Raw genomic sequence first — 12,707 nt, forward strand, 5'->3', positions numbered from 1 at the left:
ACGTGAGAAAAATCGCGCATGTTTGGTACCCAAACCCAAACTTCTTCACAGAAGTTCGGGCTTGATGTTCTGAAGATTGTATTATTTTCCCTTATAACATGGTTATAAGGGAAAATAATAGCATTCTGAATAGAGAATGCTTAGTATAATAGTGCTGGAAGGGTTAAAAAGTTAACTCACCTTATCCTCTTGATCGCGTAGTTCCCGGTCGGTCTCTTCTTTAGCTGTGGGCTAAAGGACCTGTGGTGATGTCCGATCACATGCTCCATCACCATGGTGATGGACCATGTGATTGGAGAATGTGATCTGACATCACCACAGGTCATTTAGCCCGCAGCTAAAGGAGAGACCGACCGGGAACTACGCGATCAAGAGGATAAGGTGAGTTAACTTTTTAACCCTTCCAGCACTATTATACTAAGCATTCTCTATTCAGAATGCTATTATTTTCCCTTATAACCATGTTATAAGGGAAAATAATACAGTGAATAGACTGTCACCTAGAACCCATGCGTGAAAATCGCACCGCATCCGCACTTGCTTGCGGATGCATGCGATTTTCACGCAACCCCATTCATTTCTAATGGGGCCTGCGTTACGTGAAAAACGCACAAGGAGGAGCATGCTGCGATTTTCACGCAACGCACAAGTGATGCATGAAAATCACTGCTCGTGTGCACAGCCCCATAGAAATTAATGGGTCAGGATTCAGTGCGGGTGCAATGCGTTCACCGCACGCATCGCACCCGCACGGAAAACTCGCCCGTGTGAAAGGGGCCTAAATCTCATGATGCTGTGTTACCTATACATGCGTGATAGCATTCATTGTAAACCTGCCTGTGACAATGAGTGGGCTGCTGAAAAGTCATTTCATCAGCCTACTAGGCTTAGTGGCCAGAGTGAAAACTGCAGTGCAGTTAAATATTTTTTTAAAAATATCAACATGCCCAAAAAAACACGGATGTTTACATATAACCCGTATGGCAAAAGACAAGCACAAGAAATATTAAAGGGGTTGTCTCACTTCAGCACATCGCATTTATCACAGACAAATTTAAAGGAGTTATCCAAGATACGGCTGCCACTTCCGGGATCACATGCTTTACATTCTGCAGGTGATCCCAGCCTGAGATTACAACCTGCAGCACATAACAGTCTGAAAAAGGCAGTGTATAACACAAGTGAAAAATGAATCAAGCCAGCAAAGAAAGCAATATGGACAATACATTAGTAAGTGCCGTGTATTAACTTTGTCAACATGATAAATGCCATTTGCTGAAGTAAGACAACCCATTTAAGAGCATTTTCAAATTCATTTTTAATCTAGCCTTGGAAAACACTAGTTCAATTCATCTGATGTAAAAATATCAAGGTGCATGCATTAAAGTCAAAGTCAAGTTTAATCATTAGCTAATAAATATTTATATACCGTAGCTGTTCTCTCACTATTTCTGGTTGCATAACCAAAGTTTTTAATATAATATAGAAATTGATATTGCATCGAGGTTACAGAGTAAGCAAATGTACATCAGAACTTTTCATATTACAGTTTCGGGTAAATTGTTATTGTAACAATGATTATGAAATAAAAGTAAGGCGATTTTGACAAAACAATCTATTTTTATTTAAGGATGATTATCAATTTTTTGGGTAATAACCTATTTTTCTGCTGATGTAGACTTATCAGATCTTGTTTTTGGCAGGACAAATTATTTTAGTGACCCAATTTTGGGGTACATATAACATCTATTAACTTTAATTACTTTTTGGGGAGTTGTAATTGTAAAAAAAGCTATTCTGTAATTTTCTTTCACTTTAAATTTACAATGTTCATGAAGCGGCATAACTAGAGTGTTATTCTATGGGTCAATACTAGAGATGAGCAAAGTTTAGAAAAATTCAATTTGGCTGATTCGTTGAAGATTGCCAATAAATTTGAATTGTTACAAATGAATTTGTGACGATTCGCTATAAATCAGGTATAGGGACCTTGTCATGGTGGCTGAGGGAATGTATGGAGCGGGCTGCTGCATTCCGCATTTTATGGAACGTCTGGACCATAATAGAACAGTCTGATCCTAATTTTTGTCGGGACAAGGTGACCAAAAAAAAAGAGGCAAATTACACTTTTTTTTATTTTATTTTTTCTGTTACACTGCATAGGAGATATTTTTAATAGTTCACACTTTTTGGGAGTGGAGATATGTAATAGGTTTATTTTTTATTGTTTATATATTTTATATGTAAAATTGGCGCTATAAACTTTTAGTATTTCTTTTTTATTTTTTCACTTTTTATTTAGGAGCAAACTGTAATATGTCACTTTATGTGGTGATTACTTTAAAACTCTTACTTATCCAAGCCATTCTGAGATTGTTTTCTCGTCACATATTATACTTTATGACAGTGGTAAATTTGAATCAAAATACCTTTTTTTTTTTCGCCTTATAAGATGCACCCCCCAGCGCGGCCGGCGTGTGTATCAGCAGGGAGGGAGGAGGGGCTAGGGGACGACATCTTGTTTTGCAATGGCAGCGGGGCCAAATGCAGTCACTATATTCTATTACACCAGGCCCGTTCACTGTAGTAATCATATAGGCAATGTTATGAATGAAGCAGGCGGCGCAGGTGTCTGATGTAGTGAGTTATGCTGCCGCCGCCCGACCTCCTGTATGCTACGGGAGCTAGTAGTAAGTACTACAGCCTGGATTGGAATTCTACAGTTTAACATTGCCTATATGATTACTACAGTGAATGAGGAGGAGTTGCTGGGGGGCAGACATCTTGTTTTGTAATGGCAGCGGGGCTCGGTGCAGTCACTGTATTCTATTACACTGGGCCCCATTCACTGTAGTAATCATACTGTATAGGCAATATTAAACTGAATTCCTCTCGAATCCAGCCTGTAGTACTTGCTACAATCTTCCGTAGCAGGCAGGAGGCGGACCGCAAAACACACCACGGTCGTGTGCATGAGGCCTAAGAGACATCTTTAGTATATTGGAGTTGGACTATCTGGGTATAATAGGGAAATATTGCCCCATTAGTGATATACTACATAAATGTTGGTATTAAATTAAAATAATTTTGGGAGTAACTCACGGTTTACACTTAACTCCAATCTGGCACAATACACACCTAGGTGAATTTTCAGTAATAACTGAGCAAAATTACTGGCTATCAAAAAGAGTTTTAACACTATCGCTCTTAATTACACAAGGAAAGCTAAACCCCTTAGAGAAACTACTTTTGGGAATAGAACCTTAACTATTGGATAAGTTTAGATATACCAAAATTAAACACACATTTGCCTGCACTAAGGAAAAATACATTTGTTTGTCCAGGAACTAAATTTTTGGGACTTTCTTCAAAAATAACAAGACCTCTTTCACTATTGCACAAATATACCAGAGGATACAGGTAGAATTGGCTACAGTAAGAATTCAACAGCGTGACTAGAAGGGAAAAGGACTTGGGTAATATGGCACTTAATTGGGGAATAATATATAAAAATATAAAAGAATCCTCCATCTCTACTAAATACCGGTTAATACAATTCAAGATCATACATCGACTATACGATACCCCTTTATGCCTATCCAAGATGTATAGAGAAAAAAAACTATGGATGTTTGAAGTGTCATGGAGAAGCAGCAAGGTATTGCCATCTTCTCTGGAACTGTCCATATATGCAGAATTTCTGGATACATGCTGAACTGGGGGAAGTAATACGTTGCAAAGATTGACACCACGTATAGAACAAGCAATATGTGGCTTACTTTCTAATAGTACTGAATCTAAACAAGATAAACGTAGAGTCCTGATAGTAAACAAATGGGGCTCAGAAAGCAACCCCGAGATTATATAATGGAGAACTCTGATGAATAGGTTGATGATTTATGAACACATAGTTAAACTGGAGTAGCTGTCTTAGTTGGGAGCTCCACCGACAATTATATTGGGGGTATTAAATGAAAAATTGCTATGATAATATGATGAACAATTGCCATTCATGATATTATTAGAATTGCTAAGTTATGCATTTTTTTTATAATTTTTTTTTATATATAAAAAAAATCCCATGGGGGACTTTAAATAAATAAGAAAAAAACTAAAATCTATAAAAAAAAAAGTTTTAAAAACTATAATAAAAATGTATTAAGATTCAGATCAGCCGTTTTCCTTATATTAATAAAAATAAATTAAAAATTGTGGATTTGCGTTGTGTCTATCTCTCAAAGAAAGAAAAAAGAAAAAAAAAGATGAAATATACATGCATTACAAAATGGTGTCATTCAAAATGACAAATGGCGTTGCAAAACCCTACTTGGCCAGCCACACCTTCTGCAGGTTTGGCTTTGTCTAGAACATAGGAGAACATCTCAATTTTTTCTCCACTTTGAGTTCCCAATCCAGCCCTATATGAAATTCTTACATTTGTATTTCAGTATAGAATAGAAATATCTGACAAAAAATTCTAAACACTGAAACAGCAAACATTGTAAAAACGTAGTTTTGTGTCAGTCTCAAAACTTTCGACCACAACTATATATGGAGCCCAACACCGAATCTCTTATTCAAGATGTGGCCTCAAAAGGGATTTATAAAGGGATATTACATAGAATGTGTCGGCAGATAAGAACCATTTGGCCCATCTAGTCTGCCCAATATATCTGAATCCTATGAATAGCCCCGGCCCTATCTTATTTGAAGGATGGCCTTATGCCTATCCCATGCATGCTTAAACTCCTTCACTGTATTTGCAGCTACCACTTCTGCAGGAAGGCTATTCCATGCATCCACTACCCTCTCAGTAAAGTAATACTTCCTTATATTACTTTTAAACCTTTGCCCCTCTAATTTAAAACTGTGTCCTCTTGTGGTAGTTTTTCTTCTTTTAAATATGCTCTCCTCCTTTACCGAGTTGATTCCCTTTATGTATTTAAAAGTTTCTATCATATCCCCTCGGTTATTACATTGAGATCAGGGGCTGACTTGGCATTTCTGGGACCCAGGCTAAGTTATGTCTGGGTGCCCTGATCAAGACAGCCAGTCAGTAATCGTGATTCCCGGCACCGGTTCCACAACTGTAGCCAAGTCCTTAGGAGTTGAAAGTTATGGCTTGCACTAGGGTTGGGCGATATTGGCGATGTGATATGTGCAACGATATTGATTTTGTGTATATCGCCGCCCCGCGATATGACCACGGAGCGGTAGTGAATGATTGTGCAGAAGCTTCTGGCTCACCGCTCCTTGGCCTGCCGACTCCGCACTGCGCTGTACTGGCCAGGGCCGGCATGCACACAGTGTCAGCCCGCTTTACTGACGCTGTATGTGACGTCAGTCAGGTCCCACCCAGTGCTTGAAGAAGACGCCACATCTGCGGACTCCATTAGCCGGCCGCTGCAGAGCACCCTGCAGGAAAGGTAAGTATAATAACAGCGACTCTTGTGGGGGGACGGGGACTCTTGCTGGAGGATCGGGGTCGGGGGGGGGGGGGGGGGATTGGAAAAGGAAAGGATATTTTTGCAAAGGATGGCCAGAACCTGATCATCTTCTGATGGCACTGAGACTGGCTGCACTGTCTGAATATATAGCAGGGGGGACACCTGGAATCTGATGATGTCAAATGCTGGGGGACACATGTCTGATGATGGGGAGATGATCTGCTGGCACTGGCTCACTGCTGGGGGACAAATGTCTGATGGTAAATGCCATGGGCTGCTGATCTGATGGCACTGGCTCACTGTGAGCCAATGCCATCAGATCAGCGCCTCATGGCATTTGCCATCATCAGTCTGATAGATGATGGCAAATGCCATGGGGCTGATGGCACTGGCTCTGAGGGACATGTCTGGTGGCAAATGATGGCAAATGCCATGTGGCTGATGGCACTGGCTCTGGGCCAAGTTTTGTAATGTGTATTTTTTGTATACATACAGAAGAAAATAATATCGCAATTTTTATCGCACATGCTTCAAATTATATCGCAATACCGATTTTAGGCCATATAGCCCACCCCTAGCTTGCATCAACTAACTTTTCTGCTGCCTAAGGTACAAACTAAAATGAGGCCTCCACCCCCATGTCTCAATCCAACCCCTCCCCCTGCCGCACTGCTAAAGGCATATTTGAATTGGACATTACATGCCTCTTATATGCAGTGAAATCTCCTCTGATAGAGATGTTCTCTTTACTCATCTACTCCATTCGGAAGAGACTGCTATGACAAAGTATTTCAGCCGTGACAGTGATAATGTTCTATACGAGTGCCCCATTGGTAGCAATGCCCTCCTTATGGTGCCCAATAATAATGCCCAAACAGTATCCCCAATAGTAATAGTGCGGTTATACTACCACAGTAGTGCCCTTTGTATGCTAAATGCCTGAGGCAAGATACAGCAAGATGTAGCGCTGTCTGATTCGCCTGTCAGTGGGTGGCATGCAATAAATTGGTGGTTCAGTCTGCAACTAATTGAGAGCATGAGTTTTTATATATCTTTTACATGCCTTAAAAAGTACCTTTCATGGGTCCAAACATTATAAACTAAGTATCAGGATACGTAGGGCATAGTGAAGGGATCTAACTGCACTTACTATTTTTCCTGGGCACCGCTCTATTCGCCCGCTGTATTCTCCGGCCTGGAATGCTAATTAATAGCATTAGAGCAATGAGGAGGAGACTGAGTCTTACTCCGTGGGCGTCTGCTTCTCCCTGGCTGTAGCGCTGTCCGATCGCAGCAGAGAGAGTCACAGCCAGGGAGAAAAAAAAAACAAAAAACACTCAACTTCTCCCTGTCTGTGACGCTCTCTGCTCAGATTGGACAGCGCTACATCCAGGAAGGAGGAAACGCCCACCGAGAAAGACTCGTTGGTATTGCATGTCTGCGGTGTTACATTGCGTGTTTCTAGCATTGTTTAAATTCTGTTGGCGGTGCGGGAAGGCTCGCGGCACATTTCTCACATCTGGTGGGAGTGCTCATGCATTCAACCATTCTGGGTTAAAGTTTAACTGATTTGGCTCAAATGATACTAGGTATCACCATCTCTAATGATACATCCCCCATCTCCATTGTTTTCTATTCTTCCATGTGCTCTAAGGTATCGGTCAAGGGATGAAAATTAGGTTCTTGTTTCTAGCAGCTAGAACAGTTATCCCTCACCTATCGAAGAGCCATCACCCTCCTACTATAGCAGAGTGGTTCAAGGAAATCCTCCATTTGCAGAAGATAAAGGAACTTGTCACAAACTCCTGAGATTCAGATGATTCCTATAGGGTCACAGCGAGGCCTTGATTAGGTTTTTTTTTTTTTTCACTGAGTACCTAAGGACTAAATATTTCATATTCAGAGACACTGGTCTCTTTAGAAGATTTTTTATTTAATATTATTTTCAAATTTTTTTTGGGGGGGGGGGGGAGGGGAGGGGGCAAGTTACCTTATGATAGATCAGTGACACTTGGTTCCTTACTAATCATTTCAGCAGATGTTTACTGAGCTGCTTTTTGGTTGTAGCTTTACCTGGTTGTACTGGAAATATTACAGTTGCTCTGACACGGCCTGTCAGTTGAGAATTTATCTTGATACAGCTGGAGAAGGTCCAGAGGAGGGCAACTAAAGTAATAACTGGAATGGGGCAACTACAGTACCCTGAAAGATTATCAAAATTAGGGTTATTCACTTTAGAAAAAAGACGACTGAGGGGAGATCTAATTACTATGTATAAATATATCAGGGGTCAGTACAGAGATCTATCCCATCAGCTATTTATCCCCAGGACTGTGACTGTGACGAGGGGACATCCTCTGCGTCTGGAGGAAAGAAGGTTTGTACACAAACATAGAAGAGGATTCTTTACGATAAGAGCATCGAGACTATGGAACTCTCTGCCTGAGGAGGTGGTGATGGTGAGTACAATAAAGGAATTCAAGAGGGGCCTGGATGTATTTCTGGAGTGTAATAATATTGCAGGCTATAGCTACTAGAGAGGGGTCTTCCTCTGGATCAACTTGCGGGATAACAGGCCGAACTGGATGGACAAATGTCTTTTTTCGGCTTTATGTACTATGTTACTATGTTACATGATGGTTTCTGACTGCGCATCTTTACCACTAGCATATCTGATATATGAACCATAAAACCTGCTGGTACTCATGTATCTGCTTTAGGCCTCTTTCACACTTGCGTTGTCCGGATCCGGCGTGTACTCCATTACACGCCGGATCCGGAAAAACGCAAGTGTACTGAAAGCATTTGAAGACGGATCCGTCTTCAAAATGCTTTCAGTGTTACTATGGCACCCAGGACGCTATTAAAGTCCTGGTTGCCATAGTAGTAGTGGGGAGCGGGGGAGCAGCATACTTACCATCCGTGCGGCTCCCGGGGCGCTCCAGAGTGACGTCAGAGCGCCCCATGCGCATGGATGACGTGTCCATGCGATCACGTGATCCATGCGCTTGGGGCGCCCTGACGTCACTCTGGAGCGCCCCGGGAGCCGCACGGATGGTAAGTATACTGCTCCCCGCTACACTTTACCATGGCTGCCAGGACTTTAGCGTCCCGGCAGCCATGGTAACCATTGAGAAAAAGCTAAACGTCGCATCCGGCAATGCGCCGAAACGACGTTTAGCTTAAGGCCGGATCCGGATCAATGCCTTTCAATGGGCATTCATTCCGGATCCGGCCTTGCGGCAAGTGTTCCGGATTTTTGGCCAGAGCAAAAAGCGCAGCATGCTGCGCTATTTGCTGCGGCCAAAAAACGTTCCGTTCCGGAACTGAAGACATCCTGATGCATCCTGAAGGACGGACTGTCCATTCAGAATGCATTAGGAAAATCCTGATCAGTATTCTTCCGGCATAGAGCCCCGACGACGGAACTCTATGCCGGAAGACTATAACGCAGGTGTGAAAGAGCCCTTAGTTGCCTTATTTCTGATCTCTGCTGTGCTGTTCCTTCCCTCCAGTGTTGCTCTGGGACACAATACCAGAATCTAGCCAAATATGTGAACCTAGCCTAAGACACAATTTATAAGAGATGTCATTTCTAATGCTTCAATCACATCATTGCCTAAATGAGTCATTATGGAAACTGGACAATACTGTAGAGCAGTGTTTCCCAACCAGTGTGCCTCCAGCTGTTGCAAAACTACAACTCCCAGCATGCCCACACAACCAAAGGCTGTCCAGGCATGCTGGGAGTTGTAGTTTTGCAACAGCTGGAGGCACACTGGTTGGGAAACACTGCTGTAGAGTAGTCTGCAATAGATATTATTCCCAAGTATTGTCAACTTTCATTAACCCCTTTAAGTAGGCCTTCTTTGGTGGTTTAAAGTATGCGTGCACAGTTCAGATAACTTTGATCTCTCATTTTCATGGGCTAACAATATAAACATGCAATACAATACTGTACTGTATGTTAAAATGGTAAATAACTTATATCATTATTTGTATTTACCTAGATTCTGACGACTTCTGATCCGATTCGTATGATGCTTTTAATTCTACAAATATAAGCAATGTATGTTCATTTACACATCCACATATAACATCATTCAAAATATGGTTAAAGGGTTTCTGTCACCCACCATCGTGCAATTTTCATTAGCTGACATTAGCTTTAAAGAGATATTCCATTTTTATTTTTTACTGTGTTTATATAATAGCAAATCATACAATTTTATTTACAATTCTGCATATATACCTTTCTAATATAAGGCAGTTAACTCCTATGTGCAGTAGAAAGGTATGGCCCAACTATCAGCTGTGTGTAATGTATCCATGACCTAACTGAAACATGGCATCAGTCATGTGACACTCTTGACATCATGTAATCCCTGATATTTAGTAAGCAGCAGTATTACATGACATACATGTAGGAGTCGGCCGAGAGATCTTTGCACCACTCAGGGTATGTTTAATCTTGTCCTTGTACATTAACCTCAATCTCTACAAATGCCTCCTTTGCACTTTGTTTGGGGCGTTGCTTTCATGAGGTTTTGAGGTATGCTTTTTTAGCTAGTATTCTTTTCGTGCACTGATCTCCCGGCCTCTCTTTGGGTCCTGCTCCTCATCTGTGTGTCCTGCCTTGTGCGGTCTTCTTTTATCATGCATGTATGTATTGTCTATATATATTTATAATAAAGACTTTTGGATTTTCATATATACGAAAGTCCATTAGATTTTTTGGTGATGACATACAGTACAGACCAAAAGTTTGGACACATCTTCTCATTCAAAGAGTTTTCTTTATTTTCATGACTATGAAAATTGTAGATTCACACTGAAGGCATCAAAACTATGAATTAACACATGTGGAATTATATACATAACAAAAAAGTGTGAAACAACTGAAAATATGTCATATTCTAGGTTCTTCAAAGTAGCCACCTTTTGCTTTGATTACTGCTTTGCACACTCTTGGCATTCTCTTGATGAGCTTCAAGAAGTAGTCACCTGAAATGGTCTTCCAACAGTCTTGAAGGTGTTCCCAGAGATGCTTAGCACTTGTTGGCCCTTTTGCCTTCACTCTGCGGTCCAGCTCACCCCAAACCATCTCGATTGGGTTCAGGTCCGGTGACTGGAGACCAGGTCATCTGGCGCAGCACCCCATCACTCTCCTATATGGTCAAATAGCCCTTACACAGCCCTGGGGTGTGTTTGGGGTCATTGTCCTATTGAAAAATAAATGGTCCAACTAAACGCAAACCGGATGGAATAGCATGCCGCTGCAAGATGCTGTGGTAGCCATAGTGGTTCAGTATGCCTTCAATTTTGAATAAATCCCCAACAGTGTCACCAGCAAAGCACCCCCACACCATCACGCCTCCTCCTCCATGCTTCAAGGTGGGAACCAGGCATGTAGAGTCCATCCGTTCACCTTTTCAGCATCGCACAAAGACACGGTGGTTGGAACCAAAGATCTCAAATTTGGACTCATCAGACCAAAGCACAGATTTCCACTGGTCTAATATCCATTCCTTATGTTCTTTAGCCCAAACAAGTCTCTTCTGCTTGTTGCCTGTCCTTAGCAGTGGTTTCCTATCAGATATTCTACCATGAAGGCCTGATTCACAGTCTCCTCTTAACAGTTGTTCTAGAGATGTGTCTGCGGCTAGAACTCTGTGTGGCATTGACCTGGTCTCTAATCTGAGCTGCTGTTAACCTTCAATTTCTGAGGCTGGTGACTCGGATGAACTTATCCTCCGCAGCAGAGGTGACTCTTGGTCTTTCCTGGGCGGTCCGCATGTGAGCCAGTTTCTTTGTAGCGCTTGATGGTTTTTGAGACTGCACTTGGGGACACTTTCAAAGTTTTGCCATTTTTTCGGACTGACTGACCTTCATTTCTAATGTAATGATGGCCACTCGTTTTTCTTTACGTAGAATTTGTATTATGGCAAGAAAAAAAGCAGCTAACAGTCTATTCAGTAGGACTATCAGCTGTGTATCCACCTGACTTCTCCACAACGCAAGTGATGGTCCCAACCCCATTTATAAGGCAAGAAATCCCACTTATTAAACCTGACAGGGCACACCTGTGAAGTGAAAACCATTTCAGGTGACTACCTCTTGAAGCTCATCAAGAGAATGCCAAGAGTGTGCAAAGCAGTAATCAAAGCAAAAGGTGGCTACTTTAAAGAACCTAGAATATTACATATTTTCAGTTCTTTCACACTTTTCTGTTATGAATATAATTCCACATAAGTTTATTCATAGTTTTGATGCCTTCAGTGTGAATCTACAATTTTCATAGTCATGAAAATAAAGAAAACTCTTTGAATGAGAAGGTGTGTCCAAACTTTTGGTCTGTACTGTACATGTGTTTTTTCTCCTGGATCTTTGGGGCCCACTATGTTATTATAGCTTGGGCCCACCGGAGGATCCTCTGGTACTCTGGTGGGCCAGCCCAACATTGTACACTACTATTCATCTGTTAGATACCTGGGCATTTAACCGTCAGTCAGATCAAATGATACTTAAGATGTTTAGTCCTATCCAGCTCTACTATGGATGCATTCAACAGGACTAAAATGGGCCATACCATTTTTTTTCCTGTAGATAGAGGCTACTGTATGGATATAATAAAGGTTTGCAAGCAAAATTTTAAATAAATGTATATTGGAAAATTGTTCAAATTGTATTCTAAATAAATAACTAATCATTAAAACTGAAATACCTCTTCAATAGCATTATGCAATATATATGTAGCTTTGAAGTAACGCAGTTCATAACCAAGTATATACCATAGCCATAACATTTATTTAAAGGGGTTATCTAGGAAAATATAGTTTTGACTTATCCTCAGGATAGGTCATCAGTATCAGATCTGCAGGGTTGAGATACCCAGGATCCCCGCCTGATCTGCTGTTAGACGTGCTCTTAAGTGCCGCATCACTGCACATTGGATACATGGCCTAGTTGCAGCTTAGCCCCATTTAAGCTAATGAGACTGAGCTTCAATACCAAACACTGCCACTATACAACGTACAACGCTGTCCGTGGAATGGACAGTGGCTCCCTGAAACTGCCGATTGGTGGGGAAGCTGGGACTCAGACCCCCGCTGATGTGATAATGATGACCTATCCTGAGGATGTCAACATTACCTTTTCCAGGATAACCCCTTTAACCAACCTGCTCAATACTGTGTGGGATTTACTTGAACCACTAAAACTGCTCTAACCATCCACATAACTGAATTTGTCCAGCAGGGA

The 12,707-nt window shown here is 41.5% G+C and overlaps 1 protein-coding gene across 5 annotated transcripts in view; it reads right to left on the reverse strand.

Moving 5' to 3' along the window:
- The window catches only part of LOC122922497, a 363,771-nt gene that overhangs the window by 155,419 nt on the left and 195,645 nt on the right, over positions 1-12,707 (reverse strand). For all 5 annotated transcript variants that reach the window (XM_044273106.1, XM_044273104.1, XM_044273105.1 and 2 more), the window contains exon 9: positions 9,454-9,499. In XM_044273106.1, coding sequence (XP_044129041.1) covers positions 9,454-9,499 — 46 coding nt within the window. The remainder of the gene's footprint in view (positions 1-9,453; positions 9,500-12,707) is intronic.

Source organism: Bufo gargarizans, unplaced genomic scaffold (genome assembly GCF_014858855.1).
Source record: "Bufo gargarizans isolate SCDJY-AF-19 unplaced genomic scaffold, ASM1485885v1 fragScaff_scaffold_395_pilon:::fragment_2:::debris, whole genome shotgun sequence".
NCBI classification, from domain to species: domain Eukaryota; kingdom Metazoa; phylum Chordata; class Amphibia; order Anura; family Bufonidae; genus Bufo; species Bufo gargarizans.